Source organism: Balaenoptera musculus, chromosome 8 (assembly GCF_009873245.2).
Source record: "Balaenoptera musculus isolate JJ_BM4_2016_0621 chromosome 8, mBalMus1.pri.v3, whole genome shotgun sequence".
Lineage (NCBI taxonomy): Eukaryota > Metazoa > Chordata > Mammalia > Artiodactyla > Balaenopteridae > Balaenoptera > Balaenoptera musculus.
The window spans coordinates 31,855,733-31,876,716 of NC_045792.1; the positions used below are offsets into that span (position 1 = coordinate 31,855,733).

Genomic DNA, 20,984 nt, shown 5'->3' on the forward strand with positions numbered 1-20,984 from the left:
TATTTGTTTGCGGGCTCTCTCTATCTTCCCACCAGAATATAAGCCCCATGAAAGCAGATACCTTGTTTGATTATTCAGAGCTATAGTTTCAGGACCTTAAACGGTGCCTGGTACATGAAACCACTCAATCAGTGTTTTATGAGTAAGTAAAAGAAAGAATAAAATAAATTAACCCTTGATTAATATCTCTGCTTTGGCATTTATTATCTCTATAAGCTTGGCCAATTACTTAGCTTCTATAAACCTATTCCTCATCTTTAAAATGGAAATGCTAGTGTTTATTTCAAACCCTTGAGCTGCAAGTTAAATTACGTAAGATAGATATGTAAATGATCTAGTTCAATGTTAATTCATCTTTCAACTTTGCTTTTATCACATGTCCCCCTTTTTTTCACTGGGACTCATGAAAAGACTGGATCACAAGCAGAAATGTGAACATTTCTATATTAATTCAAACTGCATTATGTATAATCAGCATGTTAGGAAATTGGAATTTATTTGGGGTGTAAGACTTTTTACACTGAACAAAATGTAAAACATTTGCTTTAGTTTTCACTAAGATTCCATGGTTTCATAGTGTAATCAAATCCTGATAAAACCAGAACTGAAAGGGCATTAAAAAAGAGAAAAGGGGTTAAAATAAATGAAAAAGAAAACCATTTTGGAGTTATTATTGGGGAGGGAAGGGGCTGATAGGATGTATGTCTTATTTTCTGTTAACCACAGTATTTTAGGATTGGAAGGAATCAACCTTTGTGCTCTTTCCCACAATCTCTTGCCTAGACCTCTTTTCCAGAATCCCACCAAACGACCATGAAGTCCCTGCCTGAAACGCCAGAGAGATTGTGTGAGAAAGAGTTTGGACTTCAGAGTCCACATAATCCAAGCTCTATCACTCTAACATTGGGCATGCCATCTTCTTGACTCTTCATTCTCCCAATTTACAAATGGAATTAATAATACCTACTTGTTGTGAGGCATAAATGATACATATATAAAATTCCTGGCATATAGTAGATACTCCACAAATATTACTTCCCTTCCCTCTGGTAACTCATTCCTTCCCCAGGAAACTTGTTTGAAACATTTCCTTAAACATTTCTGGATCCTTTCTATATATTGACCCCTGGCATTTGTTTCTCTGTCACCTATCCATTCTAACACAACTTTGGAGGGGGGTGGTCTATAGAACAAGTGTAATCCTTTCTCTTTATGACAATACTTGAGCTCAGAAATCACAAAGGCAAACGCTTGCAGAGACCAGGCAGGTAACTTAATTGGACAGAGTGACCTGATTTAAGAAAACTGACCAATGGCCTACTACTAGTTTGTGGTGGGAACCGGGATGTGTGGGAGTGTCTGTGCCCCATTCAAAAGCAGCAGCTGTAGCTCGGCTTTAACAGATTGTTGCCACCCAGCTAATTCAGAAATGCTTTCATAACTCTGGAAAGAATTGTGTGAGCCAAACAAAACATGTCTGTGAGCCAGAACAGGGATTAGAGCCAGCAAACTGCAGCCTCTGCTTATATGATTGCAAACCATTATCAAGCCTTCCTTAGCCTTTTTTCCTGGCTTAAACAGCACAGACACTTGATACTGTTAAGTAGCCCATGCCTGTCATAGAGCAGATGGGAGCTGGAGTCCAGCCTGCCCTCTGATCACCCCAAGGCACCTGGGAACCAGCAGTGGCCCAGTTGTACATCTTGTTCTCCTTCAACCACTCCTCATGAGGCAGATTTCTACTCATCTCCCTGTCAGACTGTTTTTCTTCCTAACACATGACAATTCAGCAAAATAGAAATTCTAGAAATTGTCCAGAAATACAAATGTGGCCTGACCAGCACAAGATGTAGACACTCTCCTCCCTTAATTTAGAAATTGAATTCTTAGCTTTGGGTCCTTATATCTCATAATAGTCCATGTATTGACTTCAAGGAGTTTCAAATGATCATGAGACCGCTGAATTTGTGCACAAGATTTTGTGGGGTTTGCATATGTATATGCATATCTTTTAACAGATTTTTAAAAGAATAAAACTCAAAAGGAGATTCAATATCTACTAAACACTATGTTTTAATTATGTAGTCTGTAGCATTAACTTTGGGAAGGCAGTCCTGTCAGAATATTGACCAACACTGAGCTTGGTTTCTGCTAAAAGCCATTTGTCTTTTCTACATGTTACTGCAAAGCTCCATAACCTTGCATGGGATACTGGTGTAATTACCCACACCCATCAGCCCAATGAATGCTGGTGTAATTAATTCTTTAATCCAAGTCTGAGACCTAACATTTTTACTTATTGTGTCTCATTTTATGAGATAGATGCCAAAGCCTGTAATGCTATAATTTTAAGAATTAAGAAAAATCATTCTCTGCTGGAATATTTCATTTCTATGTATTTATATTACCTTCCTTTTTTTTTTTTTTCTTCTCTGTAGGTCGAAAGTTTAAAAAGTTCAATAAAGTTAGAGTTATGAGAGCGCTAGATGCCGTTGCTCTCTCACAGCCGGTGGGCATTCCAAATGAAAGCCAAGCCCTAAGCCAGAGAATCACTTTTTCACCAAACCAAGACTTACAGTTGGTCCCCCCACTGATCAACTTGCTCATGAGCATTGAACCAGATGTGGTCTATGCAGGACACGACAACACCAAACCTGATACCTCCAGTTCTTTGCTGACAAGTCTGAATCAGCTAGGCGAGAGACAACTTCTTTCAGTAGTCAAGTGGTCTAAGTTACTGCCAGGTAATAATTATTTGTATATAAGAGCATGTAATAAAAACTTTACTATGGCTTTTTACTAGTGGGTGGTTAAATAAAACAGTCTGTGCAATAAATTAAATATAGTGTAAGCAGGGTGTTTTAGTATGTGTTTCAGCAGTTCAAAATATTTATCTAGGACCCTATATTATATGTTACTTTTCTAGGACCCTACTGTGTGCTATGGAAATACAAAAGACATAGATAACATTTTGAGTCTTGTTGATGAATCAAGACTTACATAATGAAATAGTTAAGGAATAGCATAAATCAATATGTTAAACCATAGATAATATAGTAGTTCAGAAAAAAGACAAATTGACCATCTTCTTAGAAATGTCTAGTTCGTTCCAAATCCTAATTTAACCAACCTCACATGGTTGAAAATAAAACTGAATGTACCTATTCATATAACAAATCAAAACAGTATTCAGAGTATAGAAGAGTATCTAAAGTCAATTAAGAAATAAAATTCCTAAACATAAACAAATAATTTGGACATAGAGAAACCTCCAGTCACTATTTTCTCGAATTTATACCTAGACAGTGAGAATTTGGATTATATCATCATGAAAGGATTTCAGTCACTTTATTTATGAGCTACTTTTGCTCTCTCAGCACATCTCCATAGGAGCCAAGCAGTTCAAAGAGTTACAGGGTTGCAGTTCTCACCTGGCTAAACCTTAGAGTACAAAGCCAAGAGAATACATGGGTAGTAATTACTTGTGGAGGCATTAATCCCATAATTAGAAATAGAACATTTTTTAAAGTTACTTTCTCTTCACACCAATAATATCCTTATACTCCTTTAGACCAGTTTATTTTTCCAATATCTGATCAAGAATTAAACATAGTATGCCATTTTAGTCTCCAGGTAAATTTAATAGCCTTTTTAAAAAAGAATTCATTTCCCAATTTGCCTTAATATTATTTCTCAGTTATTATTCTACCTGAAAGGTTTGAAATACTATAGATGAATTGTTATTGAAAATTCAAGGTTACGTGAGATAGAAAGAAAAATAGATTCCTGTTTGTTGAATCTTTTAAAAAATACATGTTGAGAAAAGTTAATTAAATTCACTATTCTAGTGAAGATAAAGTAAAATCAAAAATCACAGTGCCCAGGTTCTTATTAGCTTCATTCTTGCTGAAAAGCCTTGGACAGGTAATATTTTTTTCCACTAGAAAAGTTCTGAATGTTTTTTTCTTAAGTTACTGTAAAGTGGTTATCAAATTTGATAGATCTTTATTAAATTAAAATATTACAATAACATTGGCAAACTTTTTCTGTTTAAAAATGAGTGTTTATGTGTTTAAACTTTTCTGTTTTTCTATGATTTGGAAAAGGTTATTTCTTTGATGTTTGTTGATATAGTTCATATTTCTTTTGTTTGCATTTTGTATGTTCTCTATTGTTTAAAAAGATTCTACTGTCACTGGCAAAGTTAGAAAATAACCAGTCATAATTCCAACAATAATTTATTCATTTTGGGAAAAAACTAAGTGAGCTTCTTAAATTGAAACACTATTATCTCTCTAGATTTTTGATCCCCACACACCCTCAAAAAGAGTAAGAGAAAATTTTTACATTGTATTTGGTGGCAACATTTTTAATGTTACAAAATGTAATTTGTGTGTAAGTAAACAAGAATGATGGCATCACCAATATTACATGTACTGTTTTCACTAACTGTATAATAAGGGAAACATTAGGATTATTAAAGTATTGTGTGGCCCATGGTCTTTCAAACCATATTTTCATGGTCTGAATTCTGGGAATAACTCGAATGAATGACGAAAATAATCGTGAACTAGAGTGACTATATCGACCTCTGTGAAAGGACTCTGAAGGACACATATATATATAAAGTAATCTGGTATCATTAGCTACTCAAAAACTTTCAGTTGACTTTAAATCAGAGTACAGTTTTTATTTACTTGATTCACTCGGTAAATGTCTGTTGCCTACTTCCTGTGTGCAAGACTTAACAATTAAACAGTGGTGTTAGAAAGAGAAGGCTGAGCTCATGGTGTGAATGCATTTTGGTGCAGCACATCCTAGCATCTGGTCATCAGTTTTGTACATAAGAGAAACTTATTTTATCCATTCACTCACTGGTCTGTGAAAGATGGCCTTGGTTAAATGAAGCTTATTAATAGTTTACTTATTTACAGTGAAAAAAAAAGATGCTGCTAGGAAAACATGTAGGTAGATCAGGTAATTCTTTCACAATAGGAAAGTGTAGTTGGGAAGTCAGCTTATGATCAGATTTCAGGCCCTCTGAGGCATAAAAGGAGAAAAACCTGCCTTGAAGATCTGGGTGAAAGGAATCATCGTCCTAAACTAAACAGGGACAACACTTCTTCACAGGATCATATGTTCTCTGGTTAAGCTCATTTGAATAGCAGACCTGTAGGGATTTGAAGTTAAAATACTGTATATAATAAGTGTTTGCTCAAGAACTAAAACTTTTAGATTATATGTGTTTATCCAAATAAACCAATGCCCTTTAACTTTGCCAAGAAAAAAGATAATCTTAAAAATTTCTCAGGAGAAAAAAAAGATCAGATGCAGAATGATAATCATTACCAAGGTGACAGCATGCATGAGGGCCGCAAGGCATGTATCTGCAGGTCCCTGAGAGGATTTATGTTGCCTGGTCAGGGATTCTCATTTCATCTTTGTCTATTCTCTTCTTTTATCTTGGACTTGTTACAATAATTGCATTGTATTTAACATCGTTCCCATAGTATTTCAGAGATATCTTTGTTTCTATTTAATGGAGACTTGCAAGATACTTTAGCCTCATGACAGTACATTTACAAGCGATCTCTTAGGATGCATTGCCTCTGACATACTGTACCTATACATGAATGATTTCACATTGACATTTAGCTATAATTTCAGTGGGTAATGTTTTCTTATTTGAAACTTGAAGCAACACAATATTTACAAAATTTTAAAAATGAACAAGACATATTCCCTCTGTTAAGGAACATTCAATCCAACGGAATATAAGACACCCAAACAACTATACAGTTGACCCTAGTACAACGCGGGAGCTAGGGACACTGATCCTCCGAGCAGTCAAAAGTCCACATGTAACTTTACAGTGAGCCCAGTTCTGCATCCACAGATTCAGCCAACTGCAGATCATGTAGTACTGTAGTATTGAAAAAAATCCTGAGTGAGTGGACCCAGTTCAAACCCATGTTGTTCAAAGGTCAACTATAGAAGTATGTTAAAGTGGCATAAGATACAGATTTTTAAAAATGGGGACAGAAGAACATTTTTGGCTTCAGGGACAAGAGAAGGATTCAGAGACAAGGTATCAGTTAAAGTACACCATGAAGGAGAAATGAGACTCTGATAAATCGTGATTAAGACGAGAAAGCATTCTGGATAGAAGGAATGGTGTAAAATAAGGAAGTCATGAGGTATGCTTGGTGAATAATGAATTAGACCAGCATAAGAATGGTTCTCAATCTTTTCAGGTGTGAAGGTCCCTTAGTAACATAAAAAATGTCATCATACCTTCCCCCATGGCATAGTAATTAAAACTTTTAATAGCTGCTGATTGAGAAAAAATACATTTGTGCATATGGTTTGTCAAACACTACTGGCCTCCTGGGGGTTTCATCATCCAAGTATTAAGAAACCACTGACAATAAAATTATATTGGGGAGAGTGGCAGAAAGTAAATTTAGAGGCATACATTATGGGCTGAGTCAGGGTAGGCTTTGGAAGTTAAATCATTAAGTACTCATTCCCAGTCCAATTTCATCTTTAAATATTCTTCATCCTGCGTATTAATACACTGTAGCAGAATTGATGTGACAGATAAGTTTGGGAGAAATATTTCCTTTTTATAAATGTTGTCTTGATTCGTCTATTTATTTGGTGAAAAAAATGTATTCAGGTCAATGCTTTGACATTTTTAAACATACCTTCCTGGTCTCAGTTAGCCAGACTACTTGCAATCATCAGTATCAGAGGACTCGAACAGTCCTTTGTCTGGTTTTCTGCCTTTGAAACATGCCAAAATATCTTTTGAGTCAGTGATAGCCATTGCATGTGTGACAAAAGATTTTTTTCTCTCACCCCAAATCAAATGAATAAATTAAATTACTTTCCCCAACAAAGTGATAGAAAAGAAATGAGATTAGCCTTCTAAGAGTAAAGTCAGGCTTTGATAATACTTTTATGAAGACTTTAAAAAAAGATTTTTCTGATATCCTATTCCACTGAAATTACTATTGCCAATGTCACCAAAATGTTTTACTTATCAAATCAAATGAATACTTTCAGCCCTTAACATGTTTCACATGCCTCTGGGGCCATTGACAAAGTAACCATGTTTTGCCGAAACTCTTCCTTTGGCATTCATCACTTCCCTTACAGACAGATAAAGTTTCTCTCAATTTATGTATCTCCTGTATCCTTTGTGGATTTGTTCTCCCACTCACACCATGAATTTAGCATTTCCTGGTTCCATCTTATATTCCAGTAGTTTCTCAGTCTGCAAGGCTGGATGTGCTCACTCATGGCCTTGTTTTCAACTACCACTATATTCTGATGACTCCTAATTACATGGTACCAACCCAGACCCTCTACGGAACTACTGGACCATATATTTCTACTGCTTATTACACATTTCCACCTGAATGAACTTCCAAGCCAATATGACCTTCTGCTCTGTGAGCCTAAGGCCTTTTACTGTATCTTGAAATGGCACCTCAGACAGAATCTTGATTATAATCCTTGGCTTACTTTTCTCCTTCACCTCCTGTCTAATTAGTTATCAAATTCTGTCAACTCTGCTTATTATAGATATGATTCATTATCCATGATATTTACAACTGCTACTGCCTTAGCTAGTTTAGGTCCTGGTCATTTTTTTCTAGATTTCGGTCGTAGACCCCTGACTGACACTGTGACCACAGTTTCACACTACTACCCCCAAACCATCCTCAATTCTGCCACCAGATCATCTTTCAAACAATTATAATCAATTATATTATTCCCTTCCCTTTCCAGAACAAAGCCACACTTCTTAGCCTTAGTACCCCAGGCCTTTCTGTGATATGCCTCCTGAGTTTGCACATTTTCTCTCACTCTCCCACTTCAAGCACCTCTGAGCTTCAGTTCCCACAAAGCTCTTTGCTCCATTTCCTGCCTTTCTTCATCCATATTGTTTTCCTTACCTGGAGGCCCTTCTTTTCTCCTACATCTTCCCTGGCCAGTCCCTAACTAGCCTTCAGGATGCTAATCAACCTTCCCCTAGAAAGATTTTCCTGCGCCTTCCCAGACTGAGCCAAAGGCCCCTTTTCTCTCCGAGCGCTTCACCCTTGCCTTTGTCAACCACAACACTGTCACGCTTGAATGGTAATTATGTTCTACTTATCTGTCTGTCTCACAGACTACAAGTATTAAAGGCAGAAACAGCATCTTTCTAGTCTTTATGCTAAGTTGCAAACATAATGCTTCATCCCAAACAGGTGCTTAAAGAATATTTATAGAAATTTAAATTTTGGAAGTGGTATGAAAGAACTATGCTACCTTAAATCATTACCCATCAAGTCCTTATTCATAATGTCATCAAACATATGTTGGTGATTACATTTATTGTGCTGAAGCTTTTTTGTGTTCCTTAAAGTGCATGCTTTGTGTCATAAGGTGCTGAGGTACTGAGTGCTCTGCCCTTGTTGTAGATTAGCTATTTCAGTATGCGACTGTTTTTAGAGGAGCACAGCCTGTATATTTTATTGAAACTCTGGAATTAAGCCAGGAGAACCTAGAAGGTCATATAGGCCATGTGTTACTGTACACTTTCTTTTCAGTTTTTTTTTTAGGCATTAAGGATTGGACAGCTTGTGACAGAAATTATCAAGTCAAGTCACTTTAAAGGAAAGGGCATTTTTCTTTACTACTTGTTGAACACAATTACGGGTCATCCATCACTTCTCTGTGTGAAGGTTTTCATTTTGATCCTCATCTCAAATGTACTGAGTTTACCTGATCATTATCATCAATGGGAATTTGATCTCAGTGTTCCCGTCTTTGTTTCAGTATAAAGTAATGAATGATATTACAGTTAATGGTAAAAAAAAAAATTGCACTTCTGTACCAAGTATGTTCAAGTCAATTTAACATTGTACATTTATCTCAGATAAGCCCTCTAAAAGGGGGAGTAAATAAAGCTATTTTCTGAGTTGTTTTCCACTCTGTTAAATAGAAAGAATATACTTTCTGCTATAAATATTGGTAATTTCATAAGTTTTAAGTTATTTCAGCAAGATTTGCCTTTTATATTATAATATACTAAAAATAGACCAAGTCTATATGTGCCTCCCTTGAGGGTGTCTTGCTTTGCAAAAATTAGGAAAGTTTATTTATTTCTTATCAAATGATCCTAAACTTGGTGGAAGAACTAATTACTATTACTATAAAATATTCAGTTTACAAGTGGCATTTCTGTATTAGATCTATTGTATTGACTGACTCATAATTTAAAAAAAAAAACAGAGAGGTAAAATATATAAACATGAACTTCAAGATGCATGTATGTGGCATATGAAAATAAAAAGAGAATTATGAAAATTGCATGCCAAATTTTTCTTAGCTAGTTATTTAGGGAGTCTTTCTACACCTGAATAAATCAGGATGTAAGCAATAAACACCAATTCTATTAATTTTAAAAAACAGAAACAAAAAACCTCTGGCTATCGAAAACAAAACAAGGATGAATTGGGAGATTGGGATTGACATAGATATATACTAATATGTGTAAAATACATAACTAATAAGAACCTGCTGTATAGCACACAGGGAACTCCACTTTGCTGTACAGTAGAAACTAACACAACATTGTAAAACAACTACAACTGCCCCACAAAAAAACAGTTGAGCTTCACAAAAAACAAAAAAACAAAACCAAAAACAAAACAAAAAGAAAAAAATAATTTTCTGAAAAAACATCAGGAATTCACTGAATAGAAGCTAGAGGACAAGTCTGGAAAGTAGGCAGAAACCAAGGCATCTCTGGAGGGCCAATAAACAAATCACAAATGTCCCCATTGGATCCCACTGTCATTAGGCACTAGCACCATCACAAATAAAGCCTAACCATATGTTAGTCTTTGTTTTACTATTTTTTGCTTCAAAGTCCAGGTAGTAGGTGTTCCACAGATCAAACCTAGATCACAAGCCCAGGGAAAGAGGCCTTAGCCAACTTCCTCGGTGGGAAAGTGGGGTACTTGCTCTCACCAAACTACAATCAATGGGAAACTCTATTTGCATAGAGGAAAAAAGGGAGGGAGAGAAGGAGGCAGGGGAGAAAGGGAAACACTGAAAAGTCACCCTCCCCCCAAAAAAGGGGCAAATATCTGCTATGGTACCACTATTTATGAATATGTGCTAGGGCTGTTTTTGGTTCATCTGAGACTAAGAATTTCTAGGAAGGGAATAGCAGTCTTCCTGCTATTCACATGAAGTTGGGACTATCTGGAGCGTATGGAGAGAAGGTAGATAGCCTTTTCTGCTACCTGCCTTGAGATAGTTAACTGAATCAGGAAATAAATTTCTTTTGCCCTTGAGATCTAAGGAATTAAGTTTTGCTTTGGTTTTACTTTTGAAATAGGCCATTTGTAAGTGGACTTCAGTGAGAGTTTTTGAAGGAATAGATGCTATTTAAAAAGCTGTACAGAAAGTGGTTAAGGTTCCTACCAAAACACTTATTTTTCTTTATACCTTTAATGAAATATTTCATTCACTTTTATTGTTTCAGGTACACTCAGGTACAAATAATTTAAATTTTATTTCTTTTGCTCAGATAACTCCTCATACCTCTAATTCATATGTATATGGGTATTCATTCCATCAGTCCCTCAAACAGGTCCAAAACTTAATATTTTTTCTCTAGCCTGTTTCTCCTCCTTTATTTTGTCTCAGTAATGCTGTTATCATCACCCACCATTCAAGTAAAAAAACTGAAAGATCTATTTGACTCCCTCTTTCTCCTACCTATGTACTATCACTTGCCAGATTTCTGTGATTTTACTCTTTAAACATTTCTCTGATGCACTCTATCTTCTCTACTCCTACCTGTTGACTTATTTCAGGCTTTTATCATCTCTCACCTGGACTTTGGCCATAGCTCCCAATTTCTCTCCCTAACCTCAGACCTTTTCCCTTGAATCCATCCTCCACATGGCTACCAATGAGCTGTGCGTAATATAAATCAGGCTATATCACTCCCATTGCTCCTTAATAGGAATACAAGACCATCCACGATCTGACCCCAGCCCATGCCTCCAAGCACCTCTTTACCCCTCCCTCCTTTGAGCCCATCAGTGCTGAGCTGGTCATCTTCCCCCAAGCAGGCAAAAAGAGAATTAGAAAGAGATGGAGAGAAAACTTTGACTATGTAAATGAAGATACACTTGCCTTTTCCCTGCCATCCTTCCTCTGCCACCAACACCAGAGAAAGGTCTAAAAGAGGGAGGTTGTGAAGGTGTGAAAGACCAGAGCATTCACACCACACATACACACACACACACACACACACACACACACACACAAACACTTCCATACCCACACAGACTCTAAACCTCTTAAGCCATATGGGAATTTAAAATGAGACTAGATTAAGTTTCAGAAAGCAAAAGTGACCAGAAAACTATGGAATCTACCCCAAATTTAATTAAGGATTGTTAAAGAAAAATTAGACGTAGCATAATTGAAAGCAGTGGTTTTACAAAATAAAACCAATTTATATTTAAATCCCAAAGAATTAAGATTCCTCAACCAACTGACTCTGATCTGTTCAGGCATTATTTCTGTTTGGGGGCAATTTTCCTGATCTCCCTATTGCCTGGTGTATTCCCTCTTACCTTCTCTATCGCAATACTTATGTGCTTATCTCTCCTGTTGAGTTGCAAGCTTCTTTTAAGGGCAACGGTTGTGTCTTACTCATCTTCATAACCCCAACATTTTACCACAGTGCCTGCACACAATTGGCTTTCAATAAATGAGTGTTGCATGAATGAATGATAGATGTTTGATTTAATTAGTGAATTCCCAGAAATGCTAAATCACAGTGACTAATTTTAATAAATTCCAGAGTCTCTTCTTGTTTTTAGTGTTTCAGACTCTACTGTTATTTCCTGCTTTTTTGTGTAAATATATTGAGATTGAAAACATTATATTACATTACCCTACTTACATCTATTTTCAAATTTTTATTTATTTTTAAGGTTTTTGACAAAGTGATTTTTGTGATCATTTATATGTAAATTTATTTTGTAGGTTTTCGAAACTTACATATTGATGACCAGATAACTCTCATCCAGTATTCTTGGATGAGCTTAATGGTATTTGGACTAGGATGGAGATCTTACAAGCATGTCAGTGGACAGATGCTGTATTTTGCACCTGATCTAATACTAAATGAGTAAGTAGTAACTTGACATTTGTTGTTATTGTTATCAAAAGTATATACGTAGGATAATCTTGAAAATTACATTTCAATAGATGATCATACATCTAGTGTCCTAAATAATAGAATTTTCCTGAAAGGTTTCTTAGAACTACCTCGGGATATAGCTTTAAATGACAACATTAATAAAATTGTATTATTTTATCAGTGATTTGATATTTGGAGCTTTTTTCTTTTACTTCAATAGTTGTCACAAATCAAAATTTTTTTAACTTCAAAAATGTATCAAGAAATATACTTAAAGACAAAAGTAAATATTTAGTTTATCCAATTAAAATTTTTACATTGGTAGTAATGAAGATAATGGATTAAATGAGGAATATTTTTGCATGAAAGTATTGACTTACCTTCAAAAAGTAAAAATATTATCTGTCTTCCTAGAGGAAAAATTAGACTGGCAATTTATTTAAAACATTGAAAGATAAATACTGAAATTGAATTCAATTTGCTTCATTATATTGGAATTACTGTAATTAACTTTGTACATGTAACCTTAAACTGAGTAAGAATCTTTTCATGAAAATATTTATACTGTCCTAATGGTGCATGCTGACTCAGAATTATATAACATGATAATTTATATTTGGATAAGTCTTTACAGATTACAGGTAACTTTCATATACTTTATTCCATTTTTTCCTACAATCCCTTGAAGTTGGTAAGGAATCAGCACCCTTTATTTCACAGTTCAGGAAACTGAGGCAGAGGAGATTGCATAATTTGCCAAAGAATCTTAGCTCTTCTGAGTCAAAATCTAGTTTTTTTTTCACTATTCCTGTTCACTTCTTTGACTAGCACAAATATTACAAAACAGTACAGAGTTGAGAAAATGCCTTAAGTAAATTTCCTTAACATTCAGAATTTGTGTTTGTCTTGTCACTTATTTAATGCTTGTTAATGTTGTCTTTTCTATATCACCATACATTTCCTCTAGAATAGTTCACAGTGTAACTATTTTATACTGAATACTCTAAACTGAGTACACTGAACTATTCTATACTATTCAATTTCTGTGAATTGAATTCACTCTCCCATTGGATTGCACACAAAATTTTATTTGTGTTTTTCACAGGAAAAAATCAGTAAATAAAGTATTCCTGAGTGTTCCTCAGCACCACATTTTCAACTCCCACAACTTTGCTCTCCTTTCTTGGTTTAGGTTTTAAAATGTGATAATAAAAGTGAGAAACAGCATTAATCTTAGTTAATGTGTATTTAATATAATTTTCTAACTTCAAATTTTTTAACCTCAAAAATCCAGTATTGTGACTAAATTTAGAAGACATTTAAAATTCCAAATATTGAGTTTGTTTATAAAAAGTCATTTTCAATAAGTCAGGTAATTACTAAATCTCATAATCTCTGATACATTACATAAACTGGCTAAGATACTCTGTGTTTTTTTTTTTTCCTGTTGCTTTTTGTTTTGTGTATTGTGTGTGGTGCAAGACAGCGGATGAAGGAATCATCATTCTATTCATTATGCCTTACCATGTGGCAGATCCCACAGGAGTTTGTGAAGCTTCAAGTTAGCCAAGAAGAGTTCCTCTGTATGAAAGTATTGCTACTTCTTAATACAAGTGAGTGAGCATAAGTAACTTAATACAAGATATTTACTTTCTTAATTTTTAATTCATTAGGAAAGTTTCAAACAACAATATGATCATATGATTACACATGAGCTATGAATCTTAGATAACAACTGCAAAAGAGAAACATCCATAGACTATAATAACATTACTTCATATTTCTCAGGTTTTACCTATCACCTAATATTAAAATAGCCCATCAATTAAGCCAGGTTCTATCCTTTTTAGGTAAAACATAATTAAATGACTTTTTCATATTCATCCAATTAGATATTATAAACTAATTAATATTGCATAATCACAAACTATGCTTCCCTCCATCCCAACCCCACAAAGGATTTACTCTGTAAAACACACAATTTTATTTGTAACTATTCTCTTTATGTCAGGATAGGCTAACGGTTATAACACATAACTGCAAAGATCAGTAGCATAATACAATAGCAGTTTATTTATTACTCACAGTCAGCCCAGTGGGTTGGCAAGAAAACCCAGGCTCCTTACATCCAGGGGCTCTACCCTTTTCATCACCTTGGAGTCCTCCATTGGATCTGACTAGAAGATGAGCACTGCGGAAGAAGAGGTTTAGAGATGAGACCTTGAACTGTCTGCCACCCACATTCTGTGGCTCACCTTAACTGCAGGAGAGGCTGGAAAATGAACCCTAGTTGCATACCCTGAAGAAAAAGGAAATGTTGTACTATAGAACAGCATTGGTAACCAGAAGGATGGGTAGATATCCATTCATTCTTTAATACACAAAGAACACATGCATCTCTGCTTCAGTGGATCTCCAAGGGTCTGGGTGGGAAATTTTTTTAAATTGCTTCTAACTTTTACCCTTTTCTGTGCCATTTCCATGCACAGGTAGACTCAGCCTTTGAATGTCTGAATTGGCCCTTCCTTCACTCATAGTGATTTGAAAGGAAACCACAGAAAGCTAAGGCCTTAGGTAGAAAGTGAGCCAATAGTTTTTCATCAATGATTGTGAAGAGACTTCCTTCTAATGGCATAAATCTTGAATGGTGGGGCTGGGGAGTATATCAAGAGAAAAAGCAGAAAAGCTGAACTCTTAAGAAGAAAGTTTACCTCATGAAATCTATGCCCAGATACAGATTAATACAGGATCTAAGGATCCATAGCCTTATCCCCCACCCTTGGAAACCCTATCTGGAGCATAGACCTGCAAGCCTAATTTGATGAAAAAGCATAAAAGGGGTTAAGGGAATTGATATGGGACTGGCCAAGAGAGTCAACTGGAATAAATGTAATAATACAGCAGTTAATGCCTATCATTCTCTTCTTGACAGTAATGAATCCAATAGCAGATATATCATAGATAGTCCTAGATCTCCCAAATTAGTTGATGTCATTAACATAATTCTGTAATTATGGCTAGGCTACATTATGCTGGGGACCAAACAACCCCAAATCTCAGTAGCTTATCAAAAAAATTTTAAGTATTTATTCTTCTTACTATATTTCCAATGCAGATCAACAGGGAGGCTCATTGTCATCACTCAGGTGTTCAGGCAAATGGAGGCTACATCTTGACGCATGCTTCCATAATCACTAGAGCAGTGGTAAGGAAAGGGAGTGGTAAGGGAAGGAAGGGAGATACATATGACTTCCACTCACATACCATAGAAGGCAAGGTTTTTGGCCACTTGCAACTTCAAGGAAAGGGAAAATCATATATTTAGTGAATAGCACTATACGTAATATATATATATATATATTATTATATGTAATTGTGTAATAAAATTTGCACAAATTTTAATGGGATTTTTGAGGAGAGACTTGGCAATGTTATTGAAAATTCATCATTAAGTCTTAAAAACTAGGTAAGTATTACAAAAATCTGGGGGCAGAGAAAGAATTAGAAAGCTACAATAATTAATAGAGTATGGAAGAGAAATACATACACTGAATTAGTCAAGTCAAACTAGTACATACTAGAACTTAATATGCTGCAGTGGAAACATCACAGATCTTTGAGCATGGAACAAATAAATATTGTTGAGAAAAGCAGCTTTATATTTGGGGGAAACTTAGTTTGGATATTTAGCTCAAATTGTATCCTAAAATAAATGGCACATAATTGTAAGCACCTTAATTGTTAAAAATTAGCTAAAAGGAATATAAATGATTTAGAAATCTCAAATAAGGAATACCTTTTAAAAAATAAATGCAATAGGAAAGTTGGCAAAGAAAAAGTTCAATGATTTGATAAGAATTTAAACCTCCCATTTGCCATTAAAAATTAAAATACAGATATCCAGGAAAATATGGCAGTTTGAACACACACTTTTACCATTGTTCCTAATAATAATAAAACTACGTAAAAATATTAGTCAAGGGATTTTTTTAAGAAATAAAATAAAAGGGAAAGAAAATGAAAGAAAAATCAATAGCAATAAAATTCTGCAAGCCAGCATGTAGAACTAATTTAGCATACCTGAGAAGGTGGATTCTAAGCCTGAAGTAAGAAAAGTCAAAAAGCACCTTGATTTGCATCACTGAACCTCTAACATGTTTTGCAATTAGTGACAACAATGATTTTTTTTTTTTTGAAATGAGAATGAAAGTAGAATTTAAAACACCAAGTTCTGTTGAAAATCTGTTTCCAAATATCACCCAACCATGCAATTGTTCTTCTGCAACTAAGGCAGAGATTGTAGGTTTATTCCCTGAAGAGGATATAACAGAAGGCAGCTGGATTGGTGAACTGCAGGCACTGATGAGGGTGAGGGGTTCGATAGTGGAAACAAATTAAGTATATACTAAATGTTGAGACACCATCCTCCGAACCCACCTATGTTCTGGAACACCATCATCCAAGTTTATATTCTCCAGATAGGAAAATGAAAGATTCTTCTCTAAAGAATTTGTTTAGCTGGAAAGAAAAATAACTAAAAATGCTAATAGCAAGAGTTTCTCTTTGAAATAGCTTAGCCAGATTGCCCTGCACTAAAGCTCACAGTCAATAAGCACTACCCATTCAAACGGAACTATCAATCAGCTTTTTAATTTTCCACTCTTGAATGTAAATAAACAACCAAGACATCTGAGGAAGGCGTTTGATATCAAAGACAAAGACAAAAAAAAAAAAACAAACTTGGAGGAAACAGAAACCATGTAGGGAGATGAAAACTTCAAAAAAATTTACAAGCCATCCTTCTTTAGAAAGATAAAAGAGCATATTCCAACCATAAAACAATGACTGTATACATGAAAAAGGAATAACACAAAGAAAAGAGCTCTTGGAAATTAAAAAAAAAAAAAAATATATATATATATATATATATATATTTATATTTAATTTAAAAGTGAGTACTGGCATTGGAAGACAGAGTTGAAAAACCTCTCAAAAGTAGAGCAAAAAAACAAAAAAAAAAAAGAAAAATCACAGTTCAGAAGGAAGCCCAACACCCAAATCTAGAAAGAGAATAACAAAACATTAGAAAAAGAAATAAAGATGTAAACATTAAGGGAATAGTCTGTCTTTTCAGCAAATGGTATATGGAAAACTTCATTCAAAAAAATTAAGTTGTACCCTTACCTTACACTATATACAAAAATTGACTTGTCATTTTGGAGAGAGGTGGCCAAGATAATTGAGTAGGAAGACCGTGAATTCACCTCCTCCCACAGACACACCAAAATTACAGCTATTTTCAGAGCAACTATCTATGAGAACAACCTGAAGACTATCAGAAAAGATTTTCCATAACAAAAGAGATAAATAAGGAAGCACAATGACTCAGGTAGGAGAAGTGGAAACATAATATAGTCAGGACCCACATCCCTGGGTCAGCAACCCACAAATAGAAGAAATATCACAACTGTAGAGGTCCATTCCAAGAAGCAAGGGGTCTGAGTCCTATATCAGGCTCCCCAGCCCTGGGTCCTGCACCAAGAAGATGAGCCCCCAGAATATCTAGCTTTGAAAACCAGCGGGGCTTAACGTTTGAGAGAGCTGGAAAGCTATAAGAAACAGAGATGCTGCTTTTAAAGAGCATATGCAAAATCTCGCATACTCCCAAGTCCTAGCATAATATCAGTAGTCTGTAAGGGGCCTGGGTCGGACCCACTTGCTGATCTTGGAGAGCCCCCCAGGAAGGCAGGAGGCAACTGGGACTACCCCTAGGAACAAAGATGCGGGTGGCAGCCATTTTGGGGAGCTCATTCTACCATGATAACACAGGCGCTGGCAAACATCATTTTAGAATCTTCTCTCTGGATTAGCACAGGGGGCTTACCTGCCCTCCAGAAAGCAGGTACCAGCCCCAAGACACCCTGGGCTGCCCAGCTACACAGGGACCCAGCCCTGCCTGCCAGTGGGCCTGTAGCCACCACATAAGGCAGGGACTCACAGGGAACCAGCCCTCCCTACCAGTGCACCCACAGTTGTCAGTCCCATCACAACAGAAGGGCACACACAGTCCACATACTAGAGAGTATAGCTCTGGTGGCCAGAGGGGAACATACTGCTGGGTCCCTAGAACGTCTCATTCATAAGGCCAGTTCTCCAAGATTGGGAAATGTAACCAACCTACATAACACATAGAAATAAACACAGAGAGTTGGGAAAAATGAGAATAAAGAGGAATATTTTCCAAACAGAAAAACAAAACAAAATCTCTGAAAAAGAACCAAATGAATTGGAGATAAGCAATCTACCCGCCCCCCCCCCCCAAAAAAGAGTTCAAGGTAATGATTGTAAAGATGTTCATGAACACAGAATTCCAACAAAGAGTTAAAAATTACAAAGAACCAATCAGAGCTGAAGAATACTATAACTGAAATAGAAAGAAAGAATAGATTAGATGATACAGAGGAATGGATTAGTGATCTGGAAGATGAAGTAGTGTATATCCCCCAAGCTGAACAGAAAAAAGAAAAATGAACTTTAAAAAATGAGGATAGTTTAAGAGACCTCTGGGGCAATATCAAGCGTACTAACATTTGTATTACACAGTCCCAGAAAGAGAGAAGAGAGAGAAAAGGGTCAAGACCTTAAGAAATAATAGCTGGAAAAATTCATTAACCTGAGGAAGGAAACAGACATCCAGATCCAGGAAGCACAAAAAACTATAAATAAGATGGACCCAAAGAGGTCCACACCAAGACACATGATACTTAAAATGACAAAAATTAAAGATAAAGACAGAATCTTAAAAGCAGCAAGAAAAAAAAACCAGCTAGTTATGTACAAGGGAACTTCCTTAAGACCATCTGCTAACTTTTCAGCAGAAACTATGCAAGCAAGAAGAGAGTGGCATGATACAGTCAAAGTTATGAAAGGAAAAAACCTACAACCAAGAATACTCTACCTAGCAAGGATATCATTCAGATTTAAAGGAAAGAAAAAAAATTTCACAGTCGAGCAAAAGCTAGAAGAGTTCAGTACCACTAAACCAGCTTGACAAAAAATGTTAAAGAGACTCTGCTAAGCAGAAAGGAAAGGCCACAACTAGAAATATAAAACTCTGAAAGGAAAGTTCTTACCAGTAAAGACAGACATACAATAAAGGTAGTAGATCACCACTTGTAAAGCTAGTAAATGGTTAAAAGACAAAAGTAGTAAAATCATCTATATACAATAAGTAGTTAAGGGATACACACATTAAAAAGGTATAAAATACTGCCTAAGTACATGAAGCAAATAATAACAAACAAAAAGGGAGAAATTGATGGTAATACAATAATACTAGGGGACTTTAACACCCCACTTACATCAATGTACAGAAAATCCAGACAGAAAGTCAATAGGAAACATGGGCCTTAAATGAAACGTTAGACTAGATGGACTTAATAGATATCTACAGAACATTCCATTAAAAAAACAGGAGAATACACACACTTTTCAAGTCCACATGGAACATTGTCCAGGATAGATTGCATGCTAGGCCACAAAACAAGTCTCAATAAATTTAAGAAAAATTAAATCATATTAAGTGTCTATTCTGAACACAATAGTATGAGACTAGAAATCAACTACAAGGAAAAAAACTGGAAAAAATTACAGGGAGTCTAAACAATATGCTTCTAAACAACCAATGGTCACTGAAGAAATTGAGAGAAAATAAAAATATACCTTGAGACAAATGAAAATGGAAAACAAATTGTTCCGGAATCTATGGGACACAGCCAAAGCAGTTCCAAGAGGGAAATTTATAGCAATACAGGCCTACCTCAAGACACAACAACAACAAAGAAATCAAATGAACAATCTAATCTACACCTAAAGGAACTAGAAAAAGAAGAGCAAACAAAACCCAAACTTAGTAGAAGAAAAGAAAGAAAGATCAGAACAGAAATAAATGAAACAGAGATGAAAAAACAATAGAAAAGATCAATTAAGCTAAAAGCTGGTTCTTTAAAAAGATAAACAAAATTAATAAAACTTTAGCCAGAATCACCAAGAAAAAAAGGAAGAGGGCCCATAAAAATAAAATCAGAAATGAAAAAGAAGTTACAACTGTCACCACAGAAATAAAAAGATCATAAGAGGTTAGTACAATATGTACCAATTAGTACAAATATGCCAATAAAATGGACAACCTAGAAGAAATGGATACATTGCTAGAAATGTGCAATCTCTGGGATTGACATATGTACACTATTGACACTATGTGTAAAATAGATAACTAATGAGAACCTACTGTATAGCACAGGCAACTCTACTCAGTGCTCTGTGGTGACCTAAATGAGAAGGAAATCCAAAAAAGAGGGGATATATGTATACCTGCAGCTGACACTTTGCTGTACAGTGTAAACTAACACAATATTGTAAAGCAACTATACTCCAATAAAAAAATAAAGATAAATTTTTAAAAAACCTAAAAACAAAAAAGAAATGTACAATCTCTAAGAGTGAATTAGGAAGAAATAGAAAATATGGACAGAATGATTACCATTAATGAAATTGAATCAATAATCCAAAAACTCCCAACAAACAAAAGTCAAGGACCAGATGGCTTCACGGGCGAATTTTACCCATATCATTCTCAAGTATTAAAAAAAGTTAAATAGGCCAGCATTCTATGAGGCCAGCATCACCTTGATACCAAAACCAGACAAAGATAACACAAAAAAAGAAAATTACAGGCCACTGATGAACGTAGATGCAAAAC

General features: G+C 35.4%; 1 protein-coding gene across 2 annotated transcripts in view; it reads left to right on the forward strand.

The window, feature by feature from the left end:
- The window catches only part of PGR (progesterone receptor), a 100,991-nt gene that overhangs the window by 69,759 nt on the left and 10,248 nt on the right, over window positions 1–20,984 (forward strand). For both annotated transcript variants that reach the window (XM_036859120.1, XM_036859122.1), the window contains exons 4-6: window positions 2,439–2,744; window positions 12,067–12,211; window positions 13,706–13,836. In XM_036859120.1, coding sequence (XP_036715015.1) covers window positions 2,439–2,744; window positions 12,067–12,211; window positions 13,706–13,836 — 582 coding nt within the window. The remainder of the gene's footprint in view (window positions 1–2,438; window positions 2,745–12,066; window positions 12,212–13,705; window positions 13,837–20,984) is intronic.